At 58.4% G+C, this 25,609-nt stretch overlaps 3 protein-coding genes across 3 annotated transcripts; 1 reads left to right on the top strand and 2 right to left on the bottom strand.

Moving 5' to 3' along the window:
• Positions 1–881: 881 nt before the first annotated feature.
• WDR55 (WD repeat domain 55) lies at positions 882–3,175 on the top strand. The gene is given in 13 exon segments (XM_030459394.1): positions 882–899; positions 1,037–1,094; positions 1,097–1,190; positions 1,504–1,604; positions 1,682–1,723; positions 1,726–1,768; positions 1,933–1,998; positions 2,000–2,049; positions 2,052–2,120; positions 2,237–2,341; positions 2,418–2,589; positions 2,758–2,792; positions 2,795–3,175. Coding segments are annotated over 13 exon segments (1,134 nt in total). The 3' UTR covers positions 3,076–3,175.
• A 1,212-nt stretch (positions 3,176–4,387) lies between these two features.
• Positions 4,388–9,067, bottom strand: DND1 (DND microRNA-mediated repression inhibitor 1). The gene is given in 11 exon segments (XM_030459393.1): positions 4,388–4,429; positions 5,622–5,854; positions 5,857–6,060; positions 6,733–6,783; positions 6,786–6,923; positions 6,926–6,961; positions 6,964–7,045; positions 7,048–7,195; positions 7,902–7,920; positions 7,923–8,078; positions 8,938–9,067. Coding segments are annotated over 11 exon segments (1,239 nt in total).
• Positions 9,068–11,911: 2,844 nt separating this feature from the next.
• On the bottom strand, positions 11,912–25,240 carry HARS1 (histidyl-tRNA synthetase 1). The gene is given in 21 exon segments (XM_030459392.1): positions 11,912–11,968; positions 11,970–12,020; positions 12,023–12,067; positions 12,477–12,512; positions 12,514–12,594; positions 13,690–13,766; positions 13,769–13,931; positions 14,568–14,660; positions 14,662–14,696; positions 14,781–14,798; positions 14,801–14,873; positions 16,295–16,393; positions 17,146–17,175; positions 17,177–17,218; positions 17,220–17,255; positions 20,591–20,700; positions 21,366–21,426; positions 21,428–21,472; positions 22,669–22,788; positions 24,033–24,122; positions 25,146–25,240. Coding segments are annotated over 21 exon segments (1,440 nt in total). The 5' UTR covers positions 25,224–25,240.
• Between the last annotated feature and the right edge of the window lie 369 nt (positions 25,241–25,609).

Raw genomic sequence — 25,609 nt, 5'->3', positions numbered from 1 at the left:
GGGGTAGCCCCTGACCAGTGTGGGTGCAATGGGGCCAGCTTCAGGCCAGGCTCCTTGCCACCATGTGGGGCCAGGAGCGCTGGGCAAGGCTGGGGCTGCTGCTGGTGGCCACGGGCTGGGCCAGGGTCCTGAGCAGGAGCTCAGAGAATCCCTGTGCAGGTGCTTGGGGTGTCTGGGCAGAGCTCGGGGGGCCCTTGAGAGGAGTTTTGGGTGTCTGGGCAGCAACTCAGGGGGCCCTGTGTTGGGAGCTCAGGGTTTGTGGGCAGGAGCTCAGAGGGGGCTCTGGGATGTCCTGGGCAGGAGATAAAAGGGTGCCTTGGGCAGAAACTTGGGGGTCCCTTGGCTGGAGTTTGGGGTGTCTGGGAAGCAACTTAGAGACCCTAAGTAGGACCTCAGAGGGGCTCTGGGCAGGAGCTTGATTGCTTCTGGGCTCCTGGGAAGCTCAGGTAGGAGTTTGGGGGCCCTGAGCAGGGCTTTGGGGGCCCTGAGCAGTGGTTTGGGTGCCTCTGCCACCTCGCAGTGACCCCCGAACCCCACGCACCCCTTTCCTGGCCGGTACCAGGGGGTGGTCCCGGCGGTCCCCGTGGGGCGACTGAGTGTGCCCATGGGGGCTCCTAAAACTGAGGATCTGGGGATTCCCGGGAAATGGGCCCGGGGTCCCCGCGGGATCAGCCCCCTGGCCTCGAATCCATTCGTTCAGCCCGACGGAACCGCTGGGCTAGAACCGATCCAAGGGGGGCGACCGCAGCGCGCGCTCCCGGAGGATCGGGCCCACGTGAGACAGAGGAGGGCGGGGATATGTAAATTAAACCTGTTGTATGCAAATGAGGGGGACTGTGTTATGCAAATGAACCCAGCGCCTGCGCACAGCACCCAGCGCCATGGCGGAGCCGGAGGAGGTGAGCGATGGGGGAGGGACAGGATGGGACGGGACCGGACCGGACCCAGCGGTGCGTGGGGGCTGCGCGGGGGTGTGAGACCCCCAACCCGGTCCCGACCCGGCCCAAACTCGTCCCCACCGCCTCGCTGCCCCCAGGACTGCCCCCAGGACTGCCCCCAGGACTGCCCCCGGGAGCCGCGGCTGCGGGACACCCCCGAGACATCTGCTTCCAGGCGACCGCCAACGCCATCGCCCTGCATCCCACCCGGACCCCTGCTGGCGGCGGGGACGTGGATGGAGATGTCTACCTGTGAGCAGGGAGGGGCCCGGGGACGGGTAGGGGGCCCGGGGGCTGGAACCGCCAGATGGGTGGCACCTGGGGTGGGCAGAGCCGGGGGGGTGTCTCAGGAGCGGGGAGGGGGGCCCGGGGGTAGGAGGCGTCAAGGTAAGGGGTCCCGGGGACGGGTAGGGCTGGGGCTGGGGGTTCCCTGGGCTGGACGAGGCTGGAATGGGGGACCCCAAGGGCAGGAACTGCTGCGCAAGGAGTCTCGGGGGCTGGAGAGGGCTGGGGTCGGGGTGGGGGGTCCCATGCAGCCCCCAGCCAGCCCAGCCGCTGCCGGCAGGTTCTCGTACTCCTGCACCGAGGGGGAGAACCGGCAGCTTTGGTCCTCGGGACATCACCTCAAGTCATGCCGGGACGTGGCCTTCTCCCAGGATGGACAGAGTGAGTGTGGGGACGTGGGGTGGCACCGGGGATGGGGGTGACAGACATGCACACCGGGTGCTGATGGGGCTCCCCAGAGCTCTTCACCGTCTCCAAGGACAAGGCTGTCCACATCCTGACAGTGAGGAGGGACGGCTGGAAACGCGCTTCCCCAAGGCCCACGGGTAGGTCTGGGCAAGCACCTGGTCCCAGGTGGCCACCACAGGGGCATTGTCCCCTTCCCTCCTCCACAGAGCCACCCAGCTCTGGGATGAGGGATCTGGGAACTCTGGGATGAGGGATCTGGGGAACTCTGGGATGAGTTGTGACCGTGTTGGGGTCTCCTCAGCTCTGCCCTCAACTGCGTGCTGCCCATTGACCATCACCTCTTTGCCACGGGGATGATGTGGGGGGCTGAAGGTGTGGGACCTGCGGAAGGGGGATTCCATCCTGGAGGCCCGGGAGCAGGAGAATACATCAGTGCCATGGCCGTGGATGGGAACGGGAAGGTCCTGCTGACTGCCAGGTTACCGGGGGGCTCCATGGGGGCCGGGGTTGGGCTTCCCTCTGCCCACCCAGGCTTTTCCCTTCAGGCCGGGGGGAGATGTCCCCCCTCATCCCAACCTGCCCCTGCTGTCTCTTCTCTCCTGCAGTGGGGGATGGCACCCTGGGTGTTTTTAACGTGAAGAGGCGGCGCTTCGACCTCCTCTCAGAGCCGCAGAACGGGGACCTGACCTCTGTCGTGCTGCTGAAGGTCGGTGCCAGGCCCTGCAGCCCCCTCCCCACCTTTTTTTTCCTGCCTCTGCCTGACTGCCTGCCCTCCCTCTTGCCCAGAGGGGAGGAAAGTGGCGTGTGGCTCCAGCGAAGGCACCGTTTACCTCTTTCAACTGGGACGGCTTCGGGGCTGCCCAGCGACCGCTTCGCCGCTGAGGGCAGAGTCTGTCGACTGCATGGTGCCCATCACAGACAGCATCGTGTGCGTGGGGTCCTTGGACGGAGTCATCAGGTCAGGGGCTGGAGAGGTGGGATGGGGCGGGAAGGGGTGGGATGGGGCAGGGAGGAGTTGGGATGGAGAGGGGGGGAGGTGGGATGGAGAGGGGAGGGGTGGGATGGAGAGGGCATGGCCTGGTGGTGGACCAAGGATGTCCCTCAGTGGGGTCCCTCCTGTCCCCAGGGCAGTGAACATCCTCCCGAACCGGGTTCTGGGCTGCGTGGGCAGCACCTGGGGGAACCCATTGAGCAGCTGGCAGTGGCCCCAGGCGGGCAGCTCCTGGCCAGCTGTGCCCACGACCAGAAGGTGAAGTTTTGGGACATTTCCTCCCTGCCGGGCCTGGTGGTGGATGATTACCGGAAGAAGAAGAAGAAGGGAGGTCCCCTGCGGGCCCTCAGCAGCAAGGCAGTGGGCAGCGGGGAGGATTTCTTTGCTGATCTGCGGGAGGAGGCTGAGCCAGAGGCGGCAGCAGGGAGTGACAGTGACAGTGACAGCGACTGAGGGGCTGGGACCCGGCTGGGGACACCGCGGGCGGTGCTGCCCCCTCCCTGCAGCAGTGGCTGAGGGTCCTGGGATGGAGGAGGTGGTCCAGGAATTGGGGGGATGTTGCTGAGCATCCCTGGTGGAAAGGTTGGGGTCGTGACTGAGGGCTCCTGGTGGGTGGGGTGGGGATGGCAGTGAGATGAGGGGTCCCTGTGGGGCTGAGGGGGTCCAGATGGAGGGGATGTGGCTGGAGGTCCCTGGTGGGATGCAGCTCTGGAGGTGGAGCTGAGGTAGGGGTTTGCTGGTTGTACTTGGGGGTCTTGGGATGGGGGTGACATGGGGTCCGGGGTTGCCTGGCAAGGCAAGGGTCCGTGCCACTCCTGAGAGCCTACCTGTCCCTTTGCAGTCCCAGCAGCTGTGCTGATTAGCCTTTGTTAATTAACAGACATTAATAAACACAGTGCCTTTCAGTTCCTAGCACCTGGTGTTGATGGTTTGGCTCAGCCCAACTTCCCTGGGGACCCCCAGACCCCTCGCTGGGTGTTGGGGGGTTGGCAGGGGTCCCAACTGCTGGCCATGAGGACAGTGCCCCTGTGTCCAGGCTTCATGACATGTTTGTGGTGGCCAGGAGATGTCCTGGGGTGGCCTGGCCACAGGCACAGTGATGGTCCCTGCTGGGTGGGGAAAGCTGTGGATGGGTGACACCTGCACCCACGGTGCTTCCCCTTCATCCCCTCTGGGGAGATCATCCCTGCAGTGCTGGTCCTGCTCTGGGGTCCCCAGCAGCAGCAGGTCACGGAGCTGATGGAACCAGTCCAGAGGAGGCCCTGCAGCTGCTGGGAGGGCTGGAGCAGCTCTAGAGCCAGGCTGAGAGAGTTGGGGGTGCTCAGCCTGGAGAAGGCTGCAATGGGGGAGACCTTGGAGCACCTTCCAGTGCCTGAAGGGGCTGCAGGAAAGCTGGGGAGGGACTTGGGACAAGGGCCTGGAGGGATGGGACAAAGGATAATGGCTTTAACCTGGAGAAAGATTGAGATTTTAGGGAGAAATTGTTTGGGGTGAGGGTGCTGAGCCCTGGGTGCCCAGGTTGCCCCCAGAAGCTGTGGCTGCCCCATCCCTGGCAGTGTTGAAGGTTGGCAATCCAACTTGGAGCCCCCTGGGCTGGGGGAGGTGTCCCTGACCATGGCATTGTCACCAACACCACCCAAGATGATCCTTAGGGTCTCTTCCAACCCGAAGAATTCTATGACTCTATGGCAGATCTCCTCGTCACCTGGTTTGTCTCCTACCATCCCTCTTGGCCCCTGTGCTTCCTGTGTCTGGTTCCAGCTTGTCACCTGTCCCTAGTAGTGTGACCTCGAGGAGTGTTTTCAACCTTGAGGCACAGTCAGCAGAAAAGAGAGTGTGTTTTGACACTTTGGAATCAGCAGCCACTTTCAGCCTGTCTGCTTGAAGCTTTGGGCAGCTTGGAATGACCAACCATGAAATGACACAGGATGTGTCTGTGCCCAGGGACTCCTCCTGGGGGTATAAAACCAGGCAGCAACTCCTTCAGGATCTGCTTCTTCTCCACCACCTCATGACCAGTGTCTCCAGCACCACCATGCACAAGCAGCTGATGCTGTTGAGCTCCCCCACCCAGCCCCAGGGCACTGCTGGGCCCTTCCCCTGCCTCCAAGTGTTCCCCACCTGTGATGAGGGACCTGACCTCTGCAGCTCCACATCCCAGCAGACAAACCCCCAGGAAGAGCCTTGGAGCAAATTGATGGAGCTGAGGATGTCCCTGCACCAGATGACAGGACACAGTGGGTGCTTTCCAGGTTACTTTAATACCCAGTGAAGAGCAGGGGGTACATCCCTGCTCCTGAGGACTCATTCATGCCCAGCTGCTCACTCCATGGACCCCCCCTGAGCCCACAGTCACCTCCTCCTCACACAGCAGCTCCTTGGACACCTTCCCTTCACCAGGATGGTCCCCACCCATGGCTCTGTCCTCCCCTGAGGTTATTCCTCCAGCTGAAGCCATGCATGGTCCCCTCACTTCTCCCAAGATCTCCTCCCACCCGAGCAGAGCAACACAAAACTTCAGAAAGAACCCAAACTGGGCCGGGTAAAAACAAAACCCTACGTTTCCTTCAAAACCAGAACAGTCCCCAACATCAGGCTGGGACAGGGCAGCTGTCACCAACCAGAACAGCAAGCCCCGTTCCTCCAGAGCCAACACAAACCCAAACAAACTCAAGGCAAAGCTGGAACAGGAGCAGGGCCCCGGGGGACCTCAGTGCCACTGCCAGGGCTGGTGGCTCTGAGGCTGGTGGCTCAGGTTCACTCGTGGTTGGGACACGGCAGCCCCTATGTCTGGTGGCCTCCTGCAGCAGGGAGGGAGGTGTCAGGCTCTGCAGGGAGCAGCATCCCAACCCCCCCATCACATCCTCTGCTTCCCACCAGGAATCCCACCCAGAGCCACCAGGGTCCCATCTGCTGGAGAAGGGGGACAGTGTTTCACCCTGCCTGCCAGCCTGGGTTCTCCCACCTATGAGAAGCACCCATGAGCTTCCCCCCCCCACCAAGAGATGCTCCAAGGCTTTGGGGAAGGACAAGGACTCACCTAGCACCTGGAGAACGTAGAGTGCCACTGCCACCTTGGCCTTCTCGTGTCCCCTCCTGCCTGGCCCCTCCTGCCGGACCCAGGTGAAGCCACTGAAGGGTGCAGGACACCCTGGGATCACCACCTGGCACCAGAACTGCAGCCACCCGTTGGGTTGGCCTGGACACAGCTTGGTGAGGTAGAGGGGTGTCCCAGGCACTGCCTCTGGCACAGGGTGTTGAGGTTCTCCAGGACATTGTGCATCAGCAGGGACAGGGGGGGTGGCCTGGGGACACCCAGGAGCTTGTCCCCCTGCACCTGGGTGGACGATGGCTTCTTCTGGGATGACTGCAGCTTCTGCTTCAGGTCCTGGTTCAGCCAGCTCACCCTCACCTGCAACCCACCGAGCCTGACATTCCCTAGGAGACACAGCAGCACCTGGCAGGAGATGCTCGTGCAGCTGCAGGGTCACCCCAATCCTACCCCGTCCTGTCCCCCAGCACAGAAACCCCACAGGAGCCTCTCCTCTGCCTCACACAGCCACAGCCCCAGGTGCTTCTCCACCTCCTTTTGCTCCCTCCCAAGGTGGGATCAGGGCTGGGATGCTCCAGGGATTTTCGGGGCAGGCTGCCCCTGGGGACAGGAGCAAAGAGACCAAATTGCCTTAAAGGAAGGGGATGGGTACAAGTGAGGACTCTGGAGGTTTCAGTTGGACACCTGGAAAACATGGGGCATTAAGGAACAGCCACAGTGACAGGACAGGGCACTGGGGAGCAGGACATCTCCACCAGGAGGGTTTGGGCACCTTCATTATGAGGTCAGAGCTCTGGACCAGTTGTGGTCGTGCTCCTGCTCTGATCAGGCAGCTGCCTGAAGATCTCCAGCAGCTTGTTACCTCCACCACCCCTAGGTCTGCAGGAGGTCTGCAAGGGATCAGCCCCATCCAAGGACCCCCCAGGGACACAGGGACAGAATAAAGGACACCTCCAGCCTGAAGTCACCTCGCAGCCAAACCTGCAGGGTGGTATCAGTCCTTCCTGAGGAGCCACCGGGGGACCAACCCAAGCAGCCCCCTCCCACCCCCTGCTTACCTTCCATTAGGGTCTTCTTGGCCAGGGCAGCAGCCCGGTGGGAGCTGTACTGAGAACTGCCAGCTGTCCCCGGGGCTGCCGGGGGTTGGCGTGCAGGGTGACACTGAGCACCCCTTGGGTGACCTCCCGCAGCCTGGCCTCCAGCTCCCCGGGGCTCACCCAGCCTCCCAGCCCTTCCACGCTCAGCTCCTCTTCTCCGTGCTCTTGCAGACCACGATGCTGCATCCTGCTGGAGCTGGAAGTTGTGGAAGGTGGCGATGGCCCTGCGGGCGCCGCGCTGGTCGCTGTACCGGGCGTAGGCGAAAGCCGCGGTTGAAGGCCGCTGAAGGTCAGCATCAGGCGGAACTCGTAGAGTCTGCCCACCCTCTGGAAAAGGGGGATCAGGACGTTCTCGTAGAGGTCCTGAGGCAGCTTCCCGATGAACACCTCGGTGCCCGAGGGCGGCGGGGGTCACCCTCCCAGCCTGTGGGAACACGGCAGCACCCTGAAGTCCTTCGGGAGGGAGCTCTCCGGGTCACCCAGTCCCAAGCCCTCCCCTCCTGTCAGCAGGGACACCCCAAACCAGAGCAGGGTGCTCAGAGCCTCCCCAGGGATGAGGGACACCTCAGAACTTGTTTCCTAATGTCCAAGCTAAATCTGCTCTTCCCTAATTCCACCCCGTTCCCCTCATCCCATCACTCCAACCCCTTGAACAAGCCCCTCTCCAACTTCCCTGTAGCCCCTGCAGATTCTGGGTGGAAGGGCTATGGGGTCTCCCCAGAGCCTCCTCCTCTCCAGGCTGGACAACCCCAGCTGGCTTTGGAGGTGTTGCAGCCCTCTGATCGTGTCCACAGCCTCCATTCAGGTCCCTGTCCTGCCTGGACTGAGATCCCCAGAGCTGGATGCAGCACTCCAGGTGAGGTCTCACCAGAGCAATAAGGGGCAGAATCCCCTCCTGCTCTGCTGGCCACACAGGATGCCACTGGATTTCTGGGCTGCCAACATGCACTGCTGGCTCACGTCCAGCTTTTCACCCACCAGCACCCCCACCTCCCTTTCTGCTTCCTAAACCTGAGGATTGTTCTGACCCAGCTGCAGGAACCTGCCCTTGATTTTTCTGAACCAACACGGTGAGACCACCTTGGCTCCAGGCCCCCCATGGACCATGCCCCCAGGGTGCCTCCCCTCACATACCTGGAGGGGGACCCCATATTTCCTCTGCCCATTGATCTGCACCAGGTCGATGCCAGTTTCTTTGGTCCAGGCCAGCAGGGCCATCTTGTTGGCCTGGTTGATGCTGTTGGTCCATGTCTGAGAAGGGAGATGATGTTGGGGCTCATCTGGCTGAAGATTTTTCCAACCTCCAACTTGGGGCATCCCAACCCACCAGGAGGTAACTCCAAGGGCCTCTGCATCAGCCAGCATGGGGAGGAGCAAAGGCTGAAGCCCCTCTGCCCTGAGGAAACCTCCAAAAAAAGCACCCAGGTCACCAGATCCAGCAGCTCTGGTAGAGCAGGAGGACACCAACACTTCCCCCTGGAGATGCCTGCAGGGGCTTTGGAAGCGAAGCAGCAGCAGCAGCTGGGACGTGGAGTGAGGGGGCATGGAGCAGGGAGCTAAGGTGTCTCATCACATCCTGAGACCCCACACAGCCTGGGACCCCCAGGGCAGCACCCATGAGGCTCGGGTGACACCACCCACGTGGCAGCATCACCAGGTTTCAAGCTCATCAAGATCTGCAAAACCTCATTAGGGCCCTAAAGCCGTAGGGGGAGGGGGATTAAAGCCAATCCCAGCTCACCCTAAAATACAGCCCGGCTGCCCCCCCACCCCTGCACCCCCAGGGGAGGCACCTTTGTAACTCTAGGGGTTCAGAAACACCTCGAGGGGAAGGTGGGGACCCAGGCGGGGGTCTGAGAGGATGTGGAAAGCCCAGGCCACACTAAACCTGCAGCTCCAGGGCTGGGAGGGTCCGGGTCCTCTCCTCGTCCCCCGGGTGGGTGCCAGGGCTCCGGTACCGGCAGGAGCCCAGAGGAGCCCCCGGCCACGCGGGTGCCAGCGGAACAGGGGATGGGATGGGATGGGATGGATGGGATGGGATGGGATGGGGATGGGATGGGATGGATGGGATGGGAGACCGGGCAGGGGGATTGGCGACCGCAAACGGGTTTCGGGGGTCCCCGTCCCAAGGGCCCCGAGACCCCACCCCTGGAAGTGCGAACCCACCCCGGGGACCTTCCCGTCCCCCTCCCCCCGTGACCACCTCCATCGCCGCCGATCCCTCGCACTCCCTGCTCCTCCTCGCCGCACGGTCCTGGTCCCGGTCCCGGTGCTGGAAGGTTCCAGCTCCGCCCATGGCGCAAGGACGCTCCGCTCCGCCCGGTCCGCGGCACCGACCCGCAGGGCCCGCCCCCAAACCCCGGGGACGGGGACGAACCCGTCTGAGCTGGAGAAGGAGATGAGGGCAGGACCCCCAAGGTCCCCACAGGAGGTCAGGGGACCAACTCCTTCCGTGGGAGCCCACGTGGTGGGGGCTTCGCTCCACGCGTGGGGCAGGGGTGGGAGCATCCATAGGGACACAGAATCCCAGAATGGTTTGGGTGGGAAGGGACCTTAAAAAGAGAATCACAGAATCATGTGGGTTGGGAAGGACCTCGGAGATCATCGAGTCCAACCCTTGATCCACTCCCCCGTGGGTCCCAGCCCCACTCCGTCTCTGACCATGCTCAGGGACACCTCCCCCAGCCCAGGGTGCTCCAAGCCCCATCCAAACCCTCAACACTGCCAGGGATGGGGCAGCCACAGCTTCTGGGGGCGCCCTGGGCACCCAGGGGCTCAGCACCCTCACCCCAAACAATTTTCTCCCTCCCATCTCCTCTCCATCTCCCCTCTCCCAGCTGCAAACCCTCCCCTCATCCCATCTCTCCAGGCCCTTGTCCCCCAGTGCCTCCCTCAGCTTTCCTGGAAGCCCCTTCAGGCACTGGAAGGTGCTCTGAGGTCTCCCCATTGCTGCCCTTCTCCAGTCTGAACAATCCCAACTTTCTCAGCCTGGCTGCCGTTCAGGGGGGTTTGGAACTCAGGCAGGAGGCAGCTGAGCAAACCCCAAGCCCCAGGAGAAAGCAGGGACAGGAGGCAGAGGAGGGAGCACAGATTTTATTATGGCTTTGGGAGCAGCTCCTTCCCCTTCCCCTGGGGTCACCTCCTGCAGCCAGCTCAGGGACACGGGGTGGGGGACATTTATTCAAGGTGACAGGAACCAGAACGCTGCAGCCAACCCCAGGGTGACAGCATGGGGCTCCTCCTTGTCACCTCAGTGCTGGCAGATGGGGGCTGGAGGTTCCCAGAGCCCTGGCAAAACATCTCCCCCCTGACTGTAGGGCCAGGCATGGCCTGGGAGGGGGGGCAGCCTCAACAGCTGCCACCAGGAATGGATGGGGGGGCATGAGACAAGAATAAATACAGCTCCTAAAGACCCCCCCAACCCCACACCACTGCCCGTGGCCTGGGGAAGGCATTGAGATGAGGAACCACGTCAGCCAGGATCCAGGAAACTGAGTGGAGAGCTCTGGGAGGACTTTAGGGCTGGCCTGGTTCTCATCCTGATCTCCTCAGCTAGGCTCTCCCTGGGCACGTTGACCTACACAGGGGGAAGCACAAAGTTCTTTCAGTGCATTGTCAGCAGCTGGAGGTACTGTGACCTTCTCTGGTCCCTACAGGGTGACCCCAGTGGTCACAGAATCACAGCCATGTTTCAGGGTAAAATCACAGAATGGGAAGGACTCTCCAGAGCTGACCCAGACCAACCCCCCTGTCCAGCAGGATCCCCCAGGGCAGGAACACACAGAACAACATCCAGGGGGGCTGGAAAGGCTCCAGAGAAGGAGACTCCACAACCTCTCTGGGCAGCCTGGGATCCCTCAGCCTCACAGCCAAGGAGTTTCTCCTCATCTTGAGCTGGAACTTGTTATGTTCTACCTTCAGCCCATTCTTCCTGTTCCTGGGCACCCCAGAACAGAGATTGTCCCCTTCCTCTTGCCCCCCAGCCCTCAGCTATTGATGGACATTCAGAGATCCCTCTCAGCCTTCTCTCTCCAGCTCAACAGCCCCAGGGCTCTCAGTCTCTCTCCACACCAGAGATGCTCAGGTCCTTCAGCACCCCTCCCAGCTCTCCCTTGGCCTCTCTCCAGTACATCTCTGGCTCTCTGGAACTGGGGAACCCCAAAATGTATCCAGGATTCCAGCTGTGGTCTCCCCAGGGCAGAGCAGAGAGGGAGGAGAACCTCCCTGGATCTGCTGGACACTTTCCTGATGCCCCCCAGGTGTCTCAGGATGTCACCCAGGGGTGCTGGCAGCAGCCAGGGAGTGAGCACCTCCCTGCAACCCTGCCAAGCCCTCTCCCTTGCCCAACAACTTCAGGGAAGCTCTTCCCAGTCTTTCCTACTGCTTCCAAAGCTAAAACCAGGGCACAGATCAGCACTGGTCTTGCTCATTCCAAAAAAGCAGCTCCAGGACCTTCAGCAATGGTCCTGTGCCCCCGGCCAGAAAGCACAAGCAGCCACAGCAGCCACACAGTCACCATCCCTGTTCAAGGCTCCTCAACTGAGGAACAGTTGGGATTTCAAGGAGGCCACGTATGGGAAACTCTTCAGAGTGGGAAGACAACAGTGAGTGGAGGATAGGTGAGGAACAGAGGAGGAACTGCAATGGGAGGTGCTGCAGAACTCCCTGAGACCACTGCTGGAGAAGAATCTAATGAAGCAAGCCAAGGTATAAAATCCTGAGAAGCTGTTAGAGGGGGGCTGGTGGCCAAGTGGCAGCAGGACACGTGTTCTGCAGCAAGTCAAGAGGGGCTGAGGACCTGAGGACCCTCACCTCACCTGGTCTCCCAAGGTCCAGCACCACCAAGCCCTCCCCTCTGCTGGCCCTGGCTCCCCTCTGCATGAGGAGACCCTTCCCTCACCACCCCCCCTCTGGCAAGCAGCTCTGTTCAGCCTGGGGGCTTTTCAACCTGGGCTGGAAGTCCTTCAGCTCCTCTGATGTCCCCCTTAGGCACCACCCTCACCCCCTGAGGCACCAAAACTGCTCCTCCCTGGGCAGGACCCAACAGAACCGGCTGCATGGCTGGGTCTGGAGGCTTGGGGCTGAGCTGGGACAAAGGCTGAAAGGACACCCCCCACCCCCCTCTTGGCTACCAGAGGCCTCACCTCCTCCCTGCGTTGCCACCACCCCTCCGCTTGATGACTCCATCCTTGAGCTCGCTGCTCGCCCACAATGGCAACAAGAGGGATGCCAGTCTCCCTCACAGTACTGCCAGCTGGTTCAGCAGCTTGGGGTTCTTCTTGTACAGCACCTCGGCCTGGAAGGGAACCAGAACACCATCAGAAGTGGCCCCACTGGGCTGCAGCCCTGCCACCAAGCACTGCTGGGCCAACTGCAGCCAGGAGAGCACAAGGAGAAGCAGCCCCAGCTCCTTCCTGGCCTCACTGTCTCCTCCCTGCAAGGCTCTGTGGTTGATTTCGCTTTTTTTTGGGAGGGATCCTGCTGCTTTGGGACTCTGTGCTGAAGGGAACAGAGACGGGTGCAGCCCCCTGACAGGGCTTCAGGGGCACACTGCCCCTGGAGAACACCTGATTTGGGACAGCAAGAAGAAGGCTGCCCACCCCCTCCCTGTGACTCCTTTCTCCCAAAGCAAAGCCAGGTCTGGTCCAGTCCTGGCACAAAGAGCAGAGCAGGCAGCTCCTGACTTTGCCACCCCTTGGTCATACCTTGATTCCAGCATCCCACAGCTCAGCAATGAGCTTTCAGCCTCTCTTCAAGGAGCTTCTTTTGGGCAGAAGCCACCAGCACCTGGGTCTCTGTGGTCCTGATCTTTTCCTCAGAGGCCTAGAGAGGGGACAAGACTCAAAAGATGCTGTGGGCTCACAGAGATACCAACGTCCCCAGGAGCAGGATGGGTCAGCACCCCAGCTCTATCAATTAGTGGTGAAAAGGCTCAGGGAGACAAAGAGAATAAAGTCAGGGGAGGCAGGGAGTCTCCACAGACCCATCCTGGAGCAGAACCTCCTCTGCTGTGGTTGTTCCATGATGTGGACTCAGCCAGGTGCACACAGATGAGCTCTGGGGCACCAAGTCATTAATCATTGATCCACTCCCCCCGTGTTCCCAGCCCATGGCACTCAGTGCCACATCCAGGCTCTTTGGAAAGATCTCCAGACACGGAGAATCCACTACTTCCCTGGGCAGCCCATTCCAATGCCTGATCACCCTCTCAGAAAGAAATTCTTTCTCATTTCCAACCTAACCTCCCCCTGGCACAACTTGAGACCCTGCCCTCTTGTCTTGCTGAGAGTTGCCTGCCGGAATAAGAGCCCAACCCCCCCCGGCTCCAAGCCTCCTTTCAGGGAGTTTGGATCGAGAGATGAATGAGGTCTCCCCTGAGCCTGCCTCTTCTCCAGCGCTCAACCCCCAGCTCCTCAGACCCATTCCTCACACGCAATTCTGCCTGGATCCTTCACAGCCCTCCTTTGCTCTTTCTCTGGACCTGACCCTCCAGCACCTCAATCTCCGTTCCTGATTCTGAAGGGGTCCCCAGAACTGGACACAGGACTCCAAGCTGTGGCCTCCCCAGGGCTGAGGCACAGGGGCAGAAATCCCTTCCCGTAGGACCTGCCCTGGCCACGCTGTTCCTGAGCCAGCCCAGGATGCCCATTGGGCCTTCTTTGGCCACCTGGGCATCACTGCTGGCTCCTGCTTCAGGCTTCCTGGCAATTCCAGACTCCCAGGTCCCTTTTCTGCCCACGGCTGTGCCCAGCCTGGAGCTCCCCGATGGGGTTGTTGTGTTGAACCTCATCCCATTGGGATCATCCCAACTCTCCAGGTCCCTCTGCAGAGCCCTCCTGCCTTCCAGCTGATCCACACTGCCCCCAAACCCGATGCCTGTGAATTTGCCAACCAAAATTTGCTAACCAAAGCACCCACCTCCACTCTCTGCTCCAGGATGGAGAAGATCCTCTCGATGCCAATGCTGACCCCCACGCAGGGCACCTTCCTCCCTTGGGATCAAACATTCCCACCAAGCCGTCGTAGCGGCCGCCTCCGGCCACGCTCCCCACGCTCAGCGCTTCCTCCCCGGGGTGGTTCTCCTGCTGCAGCAGCACAGCCTCAAAGATCACCCCCGTGTAATAGTCCAGACCCCGTGCCAGGCTCAGGTCGAAAGAGATCTGGAGGACACAGGAGCACAGGATGCCAGGAAGGGACCTCTGGAGATCCCAAGCCAAGCCCCTGACACAGCGCGGCCACAACTCAGGGATGCATCCAGGGGGGTCCTGAGAAGGAGACTCCAGAACCTCCTGGAGAGCCTGTGCCAGGGCTCTGGAACCCTTACAGTGAAGGAATTCTGCCTCAATGGGGAAGAATTTAACTTGAACCCATTGGCCCCTCGTGCTGTCACAGGGCACAAGGGAGAAGAAGTTGTCCCTTCCTTCTTGACACTCAGCCCTCACATATTGATATTAATCAGATCCCTCAGCCCTCTTCCTCTCCAGACCATAAAGCCCAGGGCTCTCAGCCTTTCTTCATCAGAGGAGCTGTTCTCTCCCTTCATCATCCTCAGAGCCCTCCAATGGACTCTCTCAAGTAATTCCCTGTCCAACTCCCTCCTGAAGACCCCAGAACTGAATGCAATACTCCAGGTACTCATTAGAGACCTCATCTGGAGCAGAGGCAGAGCAGGCCTGCTGCACACACTCCTCTCAATGCTCCCCATTGCTCTTCTTGGTCCACAAGGACATTGGCTGACACGAGGCCACCCCCGGGGTCCCCTCCTCCCCTCTCCTGCCCCCCAGCCCCTCCGTCACCTGCCCCGTGATGCCAAACAGTGTCAGGTACTCAAACAGCAGCTTCATGTCCCCCAGCCCCTCCTTGGCCACCTTGTTCTGGGACAGCTTGGGGTTCCTGCAGCAGCCTCTCGATCAGGTCCAAGCCTCCTGTGGGAAGGAGCAGTGGGGCCTCAGGGCTGCAGTGCCCCTGCCCTGCACCCCCCCAGAGCTCAGACCCCCCTCTCTGCTCACCGTGGAGCTGGACGTACTCCCAATGCCATCTGCAGCCTCTGGAGAGAGCCCCTTCTCTCCCACCATCTCACTCCTCACCTCTTCCCAAGGCATCTGCATGGGGCAGAAATGGAACATCAAAAACTGCCATGGACAGACCTGCCCCCCCCAGACCTTCCCTCAGCACAGCCCCACCAGTGCCCAGACTGGTTCAGAAGTGCGGGAGAGCAGCAGCAGATCAGCTGCTCCCAGGGAATGGTCACAACTTCATTCCTTGGCCCCCTGCAAGGTCTCTTTGTATCCCAACCAGCAGAGCTGCCCAAAAACCTGAAGCCCTCTTCCAGGGTGAATGTTTTGGGTTTGATTTCTGGCCAGGAATAGGATGCTGGTACCTGCCAAAGCACCAGGCTTTGGGAGAGGTCTCTCTGTGGGATGCTCCTGGTTAGGTACTTGCTCATGAACACCTCTCACGGCAGTGCTGCTGGACATGACCACCTCCTGGAACACCCACCTGAACACCCCCAGCTCCCTCTGCCATTCCTGGACAGGACTTGTGCTCCAGACCCTTCCCCAGCTTCATTGCCACTGGCTCCAACCTCCTCTCAGGGGGCTGCAGAGAGCCACAAGGTCTCCCCTCAGCCTCCTCTGCTCCAGGATCAAACACCCCCAGGGCCCTCAGCTGCTCCTCACAACTTCTCCAGACCTTCTCCTTGCTCTCCAGACCCTTCCCCAGCTCCATTCCCTTCTCTGGACACTCTCCAGCCCCTCAAGCTCCTTCTGCTCCTCAGGGGCCCAGAACTGAGCCCAGGATTGGAGCTGCAGCCTCAGCAGTGCCCAGCACAGGGACCATCCCTGCCCTGCTCCTGCTGACACCACACAGGGCCAGGGGGGCTTTCCTGCCTCAACCAACACCCTCAGCTCCTTTTTCCCCAGACATTTCCCCCTTTTCCCAAACCTGGAGAGCTGCCCGGGTCCCTCTGCAGACCCCCAGCTCTCCCCCACCTAACCTGGTGTCACCTGCAGACCGACTGAAGGGGCACCTGATCCCCTGAGCAGATCATTGATAAAGGTGTTAAAGAGAACTGACCCCTCCTGCCTTGGAACTCAGGCCTGAAACTTCAGTAATGGTTGAGCAATCCCCTCCAAACTGGGCTGTTCTGTGATCCCAGGGCACAGCTGGGATTCCTGACAAGCTCAGGAAGGCTTTTCAACACAGGTTTTCATGATCCTGGTTCATAACCAGAAGCACCTTAAGGTGTCTGAGCTTTGGGATGTTGAACTTCCCACATGAACAGCATTTTTTTATTCTCCTCCCTCCCATTTGTCAGGACCTCATGGAATAACGGGAGAAGAGAGCATAGGGTTGAGTTTTGCCTGTGCCTTTTCCTCTCCCCCTCCAGAGAGAAGGGGGCACAAGAAACAACTTTGCTGTTTTATCCCCATTTTCCAGCCCATTTTTAGTGGACGAGCAGCCCAGAGGGACAGAGACTCACTGAAGCTCCAGCAGCAGTTGCAGCCCAGGATTCCAGCCATACCTTATCCAGTTTGTCCACACTGGAGCAGATGGTTCTGAATTTGCTGTCTGGGACACCACAAACTGCAAACATCCCATCCAGGATCCGTCGATCATTGACCTGGAGGAGAGGAAGCAAATCCCTGACCATCAACTCAATGAAATGCTTCAGCTCTGCCCAGTTTCTGACTCCATTAGAACCTTCCTAAGGAATTAGTTTGGGCTGCTGTTTTTTTTTAATAGAATTCCATAGTTTAAGCTTTCTAACAGCAATTGAGGCCAAAGGCTGAACTCATCATTTCCATATTTCTCCAATTTCTTCTCCAGTTTCTTCAGACAGAAGCAAAGACTGCTCAGGAGTTTGGAGTCCTCCAGCAACAACATGAACCAACTTCCATCTCATGGAAAAAAATAACCTCAGCAGGTTCTTCTGCTGCTCCCCATCGTGTTGATGCCTCTCACAGCATGGGATGTGGTTGGCAAGGACCTTCTAGGGTTTTCTTCCTTTCCTTTCTCCTCCTCTTCCCTTTCTTTTCTCCTTCTCTTTCCTTTCCTTTCTCTTTCCTTTCTTTTCCCTTCCTATTTTCCTCTTCTTTCCTTTTCCTCTTTTTTCTTCCTTTCCTTTCTCTTCCTCTTTCCTTTCTTTTCCCTTCCTATTTTCTTCTTCTTTCCTTTCTCTTTCCTTTCTTTTCCTCTTTTTTCTTTCCTTTCCTCCTTTCTTTTCCTGTTTCCTTCCCTCTTTCCTTTCCTTCCCCTTTCCCTTCCTTTCCCAGCTCAAGACAAATCCCAGCTTTTTTCCCCCCAGCCTTTTCCCACCCAACCCACGAGGAGGCTGAGAGGTGGGGATGAACTCCTGACCCTCCCAGGTCCCACCTTGAGGAGGAAGTCCCCGAGGTGCAGGTGGGCTCAAGATCTCATGGATGATCTTCAAGCACTCAGCATCAGGAAATCATCGGATCGAACTGCCCGGCGATGTCAAAATCCTGAGGGCACAGGGAAAGGCAGGGAGGGACTCAGCACCCCCTGGAGCAGCAGAACAGCTTCCCCTCTGCTGCTGGCAGCAGTTTGGTGGCAAAACAGCAGAGAAATGGGATGTCTGGGGGGAGCGTGGATCAGCTGGAAGGCAGGAGGGCTCTGCAGAGGGACCTGGACAGGCTGGAGAGTTGGGATGATCCCAATGGGATGAGGTTCAACACAACAACCCCATGGGGAGCTCCAGGCTGGGCACAGAGTGGCAGAAAGGGACCTGGGAGTCTGGATTGCCAGGAAGCTGAAGAGGAGCCAGCAGTGTGCCCAGGTGGCCAAGAAGGCCAATGGCATCCTGGGCTGGCTCAGGAACAGCGTGGCCAGCAGGTCCAGGGAAGGGATTCTGCCCCTGTGCTCAGCTCTGGGGAGGCCACAGCTTGAGTCCTGTGTCCAGTTCTGGGCCCCTCAGCCCTCAGGAAGGAGACTTGAGGTGCTGGAGCAGGTCCAGAGAAGAGCAAGGAGGCTGTGAAGGGATCCAGCAGAATTCCTCTGAGGAGAAGCTGAGGGAGCTGGGGGTGTTGAGGCTGGAGAAGAGGAGGCTCAGGGGAGACCTCATCACTCTCTGCAACTCCCTGAAAGGAGGTTGGAGCCAGGGGGGGGTTGGGCTCTTTTCCCAGGCAACTCTCAGCAAGACAAGAGGGCAAGGGTCTCAAGTTGTGCCAGGGGAGGTTTAGGTTTGAGATTAGAAAGAATTTCTTTCTGGAGAGGGTGATCAGGCATTGGAATGGGCTGCCCAGGGAAGTAGTGGATTCTCCGTGTCTGGAGATCTTTCCAAAGAGCCTGGATGTGGCACTGAGTGCCATGGGCTGGGAACCACGGGGGGAGTGGATCAAGGGTTGGACTTGATGATCTCTGAGGTCCCTTCCAACCCAGCCAATTCTATGATTCTATGATTAGAGAGCAGCAGCCCGTGGTGACACAGCCGGGGACAGGACGGGGGTTGTGACCCTCTGCCAAGGGGACAGGGTGGTGGCTTTCCTGGCCCCTGCATTCTGAGGTTTGAGGGCTCTTGCTGTGGCCACTGGAGTTGGGGAGAAGCTTCTGCTTCTCCCTGCTTTTCTGCTCCTGGAGGTGTGGGCTGTGTGATGCCCTTTGAAACAGAGAGCTTTGAAAGGCAACAAAAAGCAGACAGCAGAGCAAGCACCAGTGATCAGAACACAGGAGCCACGAAGGGGAGGACAAAACAACTTATTCTTTGCTGTGACCTAAATGCCAAATGTTTTGCCCTGCTTCTTAAGATGTTCTGTTTTTTAAGAGATGTGCCAATCAAGTTCATGATCAAGGGAGGAGAGGAGGGAAGTGATCTCAGCTGAGGCAAAACCAAAGTTGCAAAGACAAAGAAATCAGAAAGCCTGAGTGGTCTCCAGCAGAGATTACCAGATAAACCAGCATGTAAACCAGAGCCACCAGCAGGCTGTTTTAATAGGCAGAGAACAGCAAAGAAATCATTTCAGAAGGAAATAAAACAGCAGCAACAAGAGATTTCTTATTCGACTCCCATTTAAGAATCCCCAAATGTTCCACAGGATTCTGAGAACAGGAATAAGGTTAATGAAGTGGGTAAGTTTCAGTGTGGCTTCACCCAGCTTCCAAAAAAGTAAAGAAGATGAGGTCACCCCAGCTGCTGCCTGATCAGCTGAGCTCAAGAAGGCTTGATGCAATCCCTGGGGAAGTTGGACAAGGGCTGGGAATGTGCCAGAACCACTGGAGGTGGCACAGATGAAATCCCACTGAAAAAAAGCCAGCCAAGGGCTGGGGAATTGTAAATCAGGTCCTGGGCACCTTGGGGATAACATCTGATGAGCATCTCCAGGATGAGGAGGTACCAGTGCTCGATTTACACAGCTAAGAAGGGGAGGATTCTCTACCCAAATGTTTCTCTGGGAAAGGGGAAGAATCTGTACCAAGGGATGAGAGTTCCAGTTTAATGAGCTGCACTGGCACAGGGGAAATAAACACACACAGGAATTTCAGCCTGGATATCAGAAGACTGTTCCTAGCTACCCCAGGAGTGAGATCTTGGAATCATCTCTGAGACATCAGGCAAAGACCCCGAGCTGCCTGGAAATGGGAACTCACCAAGCAGGAGCTGAGAGGAGTCCACAGGAGTTGTTGGATGACACAATTATTTTTCAAACAGGAATTTGTTTGCAATATGAGGCCCTGGGGACTGTGTTAGTGCAGCAGAACAAAGCTGTTCCTTGGGGCTACCACACTTGTTTGAGAAAGCCACCAAGGAAATTGCTTTCTTTCCTGTTCTGTCATTTGGCCTCTGGGTTTTTCCTCTCCTTTGAAATAAAGATTGACCTGGCAGAGGGCAGGAGGAGCAAGTGCTGCAGCTGAGCTGCTTGCTTGCCTGTTTGTGTGTCCTGCTTAATGCTTCCAGGAGCTCAACTGTTCCCACAATCTGGGATCAGAAGGGAATTCTTTCCCTCCACCAGGCTGGCAAGTGGGATGATACAGTCACAGAATGGGTTGGGTTGGAAGGGACATTGAGCTCATCTAGTTCCAAACCCTGCATGGCCAGGGATACCTCCCACAGCCCAGGCTGCTCCAAGCCCATCCAACCTGGGCTGAGACACTGCCAGGGATGGGGCAGCCAAAATGTCCCTGGACAACCTGTTCCAATGTCTCACTACCCTCAAATTAAAGAATTTCTTCCTAATGTCCAACCTAAATCTCCCCTCTCATGTTTTAACCCATTTCCTTCTCCTCTCCTACCCCCCGTGTCCAAAGCCCTCCCCCAGCTTTCTTGGAGCCCCTTCAGATATTGGAAGGTTGCTCTGAGCTCACCTGGGAGCCTTCTTCTCCAGGCTGAACAACCCCAATCCCTCAGCCTGGCTTCCCAGGGAGCTGCTCAGCCCTCTGAGCATTTCAGTGAAGCATCTGAGAGATGCTCAAGGTGAGGCCAGGCTGGGAAACTCTTTAGCCCTTTAAGGCAACATCACCTGAAAGAATTTCCATCCATCAGTGTGGGCTCAGCACAGGTGACAGTCCTCTTCCCTCCTCCCCCTGATCTATTTTCCCCAAGTCCTGAGCCCCTGGGGGAAGCCCTGCAGAGGACAGACACCTCCCCCTGTGGATTTGTTAGCCTGGAGCCCCTGGAAGGGGCTGTGACCCCAACACCCCATCTCACAGCCACCACCTCCACTCCTGAGCTGCTTCTCTCACTGGAGAGCAGACGAGTGGATCCCCTGAGCTCCCCACAGCCACTGCAGGGTTTCCACCACCTTTGGGAGCTATACTTCTGCATCCCTAGAGCCCAAAAAGCAGTGCCCAGGGCCAGACTCACACACTGGTAGAACTCCCTGTAGCGGCCCCTGGTCATGGCTGGGTTGTCCCTCCTGTAGACCTTGGCGATGTGGGTGCTAGCGCTGATGTTGGTGATCTTGTTCATGGCCACTAGCACATCGCCGATTACCGAGCAAAGGCACCTGAGAGGGGGAGTTAAGGAAGGGGAAAATGGAGGAAGGACCCCACCAGCTCATCAGCCCCAGGCAGCACTGGCTCCTCACTCTCAGCACACTCCTTGGGGCACAGCCACAGCTCCCCAGGGTCCCTCACTGCTGTCCGAGGCACCCAGAGGTGCTGACATTTGTTGGAAGAGGTTGCCCAGGAGGTGGTGGAGTCACCATCCCTGGAGTTGTTAAAAAAAAACAGGAAGATGTGGTGCTTTGGGAGATGATTTAGTGGTTAAGATGGTGTAGGGCTGGTGGCTGGACTGTGGTTTGAAGGTCCTCTTTCCAGCCATGATGATTTTATGATGAAGTGTCCCAGAGGCATCTCCCAGCACTGCCTGGTCTCCAGGTGACACAGTACACCTGGGCACACCCCATGCAGGAGAAACCCCATGTGCCACCATCTTCCTCACCTCCACACACGGAGCAGGAACAACTCCAGTAAATAACCAAGCAAAGGTTTCTGCACCCACTAACCCCACTGCTTCTGCTCTCCCTGCCACAACAGGGTCAGAGCCAAGAGCCCACCCTCCCTGCTCCTCCCTCTGCCCCCCTGGACAGCCCTGCCCCAAAAGGAGTGTGACAAAGGTGACAATTCCCCTGGGGAGCATGCAGGATACTGTCAGGTCGTACGCAGGGCCAGCAGTTCCCCTCCTTGGTCCTTCAGATCAATAGATCAGCTTCGAGTCTTCACCATATTTCCCAGTCAGTGTCTCCTACATAAAGAGGACAACAGGGACAAGCTGGATCTGCAGTGACAGGGGCTCAGCCTCAAGGAAAAATCCCAGAATGGTTGGGTTTGGAAGAGACTCAAGCTCATCCAGCCTACACCTCCTTTGCTTAAATCCCTTACTGTTAGGGATAAATCAATACTATAATTCATACTCATTCTTAATCAGTATCCAAAGCCTTCTGTAGCCTTCCAGAGGCTTCCCATCATTCCCATCACGAAGGTGTCCATCTCTGTCTTGTATCTTTTCTCCTGCACAGCAGATCACAGAGTCACAGAATCCCAGAATGGTTGGGTTGGAAGAGACCTCCAAGCTTGATCCAGCCCAACCTGTGACCAACACCACAGTCAGCTCCTTAAACCCTGTCTTAAAGGCCCAGCTCCAAATGCCTTTTCAACGCCTCCAGGGATGGGGACTCCACCTCTGTCCTGGCCATCCCAATGCCTGACAACCCTCTCAGGGAAAAAAATTTTCCTAACATCACTCCCAAAGCTCCCCTGGCACAGCTTCCATCCATTCCCTCTGCTCCATCCCAGTTCAATTAAGGACAGAGGCTCTTTCCCTCCTCACTCCTCACTCCCTGATGCAGTTGGACAGAGCCAGGAGGTCTCCTCTCCCCTCCTCTCCTCTTCTCCAGCCCAAACCCCCCCAGCTCCTCAGCTCCCCCCAGGATTTCTGCTCCAGGCCCTTCCTGACCTTTCTTGCCCTTCCCTGGACATCTCCAGCCCTTCCCTGTCCCTCCTGTGCTGAGGGGCCCAGAGCTGACCCCAGCACTCCAGCTGTGGCCTCCCCAGAGTGAGTCCAGAGGGATGATCCCCTCCCTGCTCCTGCTGGCCACTCAGTTCCTAACACAAGCCAGGATGCCACTGGCTCCTTGGCCACCTGGGCACACTGCTGGCTCAGATTAAATCCACTGTCACCAACCCCCCCAGGTCCCTTTCCGACTCCCAGCTCTCCAACCACCCTTCCCCAGGGCTGCAGCTCCCCAGGGGGTGGTTCTGACCCAGGTGCCAGACCTGGCACTTGGCTTTGTTAAACCTCACACCATTAACCTGGGTCCAACCTGTCCAGGTCCTGCTGTCAGGCTTCCCTCCCTCCAGCAGAGCCACACAGCACCCAGTTTGGTGGCACCTGCACATTCACTGAGGGCAAATGAGGAGGGGGAGAAGAAAGCTCCTCACCTTCAGCTCAAACACTGGGGTGTCAATGACTTCTGCCCCGTGGCTCTTGAAGCAGTTGATGATTGTGTTGAAGACCCTCTCACGGATGGCCATCTGCTTGGGGCTGTAGTCCCTGGTGCCCTGGGGGGAGAGAAGGAAAAGAACAGTTTTAATCCCAAACTGGGGAGAGACAGACCTGAGAGACAAAAACCCAGGGAGGCTCAAGTCCAGGCACCAGGAGAGGTGGTAAAAAGTACCACCAAAGAAAAACTGGAAAAACTTCAGGAGGCAGCTCAGCCACAATCTGCAGTGCTAAATCTAAGTCAGGAGTTTCACAAAGCAGGACAGGAAGGTGCTAACACAGCTCCAACAGCCAGAGAGGTCACTGCTTCCCAGAAGGACAGCACAGTTGAGCAGCCAACAGAGGTGGATGAGCCAGAGCCCTGCACCATGAACTCTTCAGAGGCTGCAACCAGAGGACAGCCAAGCTTTGAAGTGGTGGAACAGCCACCAGCTCCACAATTCCCAAAAACAGAGAGAGAAATCCTCTTTTCAACATGTGACACCTGTGAAGTGCCCATCTGGGATGGGCTCCCTTTTAGTGTCTTTGCTGTTACATGACTGAATTATTTTGAGGACCTAATTCCCTGGGAATTAACCACCCTTCCCACTTCTATTTTCTAGGGACTGGCAGTCAGGAGCAGAGAGCAGGCACTTCCTAACAGCCCATCTGCAGAGTGAGGAGCAGCTCTCAGCAGAACACTGATGTGGCTGGAAACCCAGGCTGCATTTCCCTGGCACCCAGAGAGCTGCCAAATCCTCTCTCCTCTGTATTAAACAGGGAAATACACTGCCACTTACCAGCTCTCACACCACAGCCACATTTACCAACACATATGAGGAAGAAATGGGCAAGGGAGAGGGGTTTTGAAGCATTTCCTAGGTCAGTGGCATCAACATAACCCATTATTTCTGAGCCCAACCATCCACTACCCCGTGTCCACACCACAGCATGGAAGTGCTGAGCTGCAGAGTGATAAAATCCTTGGGGTTCATCACCGTGGGTCAAATGGTGCAACCCAAAGAGAATCTGAGACCTCTTGATGCTGGCAGACAGGATTAAAGCTTGAGCAAAAGGGGATTTATTTTTCCTGGCTGCACCAGGTGGGTTGAACCTCTCCCAGAAGCACCAGAAATCCCTTGAGTTAGTTGGGTATGTGCTGCCAGGATTTTCCCAGCCTTTTTTCCCTGCTGCTCAAGGGGCAGCAGGAATTAGGAACAAAGGCAGGCAGGTGTGAGCTGAGGCTTTGCCCAGGGTGTGGTGAGGGGCTGGGTGAGCAGGAGCAGGAGGTGCACACAGGGACAGGAGGGAGGGAGGGAGTTACCTTTGGGGTCTTGAGCACGAATTTGTGTTTCCCTTCATCTCCCCCCAGCTGAGCCTTCATCTCCAGCAGCTTCGCCACCTCCTTCGCGATCTGGGCAGGGAACCAGGAGGGAGCTAGCACAGCCCCTTCAGCCTCAGCATTCCCAGGACACCCCCAGCATTCCCAGTGCACCTCGAGCACTCCCAGAGCACCCACAGCATTCCCAGTACAACCCTGAGCATTCCCAGGGCACCGCAGCATTCCCATATGTGGCAGCACTCCCAGTACACCCCAGCATTCCCAGTACACCCCAAGCATCTCCAGCACACCCTCCAGCATTCCCCAATACGTGGCAGCATTCCCAGTACACCCCAGCGCACCTTGAGCATTCCCAGAACACCGCAGTATTCCCAATAGACCCTAGCATTCCCAGTACACCCCAAGCATCCCCAGTGCACCCTGGCATTCCCAATACATTGTAGCATTCCCAGTACACCCCTGGGCATTCCCAGAGCACCCCTGGGCATTCCCAGGACACCCAATGCACCTCCGAGCATTCCCAGGGCACCCCAGCATTCCCAATACGTGGCAGCATTCCCAGTACACCCCAGCATTCCCAGTACACCCCAGCGCACCCTGAGCATTCCCAGCACACTGCAGTATTCCCAATACACCCCAGCATTCCCAGTACACCCCAAGCATCCCCCAGTGCATCCTGAGCATTCCCAATACATCGCAGCATTCCCAGGACACCCTGAGCATCCTGAGCATTGCCACCACACCCCAGCATTCCCAATACACCCCAGCATTCCCAGTACACCCACAGCATTCCCAGTACACCCAAACTGGACCCCCCAGCCCTCCCACCATCCCAGCCTCCCGCACCATCCCGAGGGTCACTCCCTGCTCTTCTCCATCGCTCCCAACTCCTGCTACAACCACCCCGCAACACCTCTGCCCCTCTCTGACCCCAGCACCCCCATTACCCCCCGCAGCCCAGCCCCGACAGCCTCCCGCACCCTACTTCCCTGGCTCCCGCACCTGGCACCGCAGCCGCTGTGCCCCCACAGCCCGGCAGCCCCGCAACCACCCCCGCAGCCCATGCCCACCCCCCACCCCCATTTCCCAGCAAACCTCGTCGGGATGGGCCTGATCCTGCTTCAGCCTCCGCACGGCCTCCGCCTGTGCCCGCACCGCCGCCTCCTCCGCCATGGCGGGAGTGCGGGAGGGGACTGCGCATGCGCGGACACCGCCCCGCACCTCAGCGCCTGTGCGGGGCGGGGAGAGGCGGCGGTGACCGCGGGTTCGAAACCACCGGAGACCGAGAGCCCCTCGTGGGATGGGAGAGAGGCTGGGGAGCATCCAAACCACGCGTTAAACCCGCACTGCCAGGGTCACCCCTGCCCCACGTCCCTCAGCTCCACATCTCCAGGGCTTGGAAACCCCCCCAGGGATGGGGAATCCCCCTGGGCCAGGCCCTGAGACCCTTTCCAGGGAGAAATTGTTGCCCCCAGCTCCAACCTAAACCTCCCCTGGCACAACTTGATTGTGCCAAAAGTTCCTCTTGTCCCATCCCTTGTTCCTGGGGAGCAGAGCCC

The sequence above is a fragment of the Calypte anna genome, chromosome 13, assembly GCF_003957555.1.
Source record: "Calypte anna isolate BGI_N300 chromosome 13, bCalAnn1_v1.p, whole genome shotgun sequence".
NCBI lineage: Eukaryota > Metazoa > Chordata > Aves > Apodiformes > Trochilidae > Calypte > Calypte anna.
Note: the sequence above shows the minus strand (reverse complement) of the source record. Positions and strands in the feature narration are given on the sequence as shown.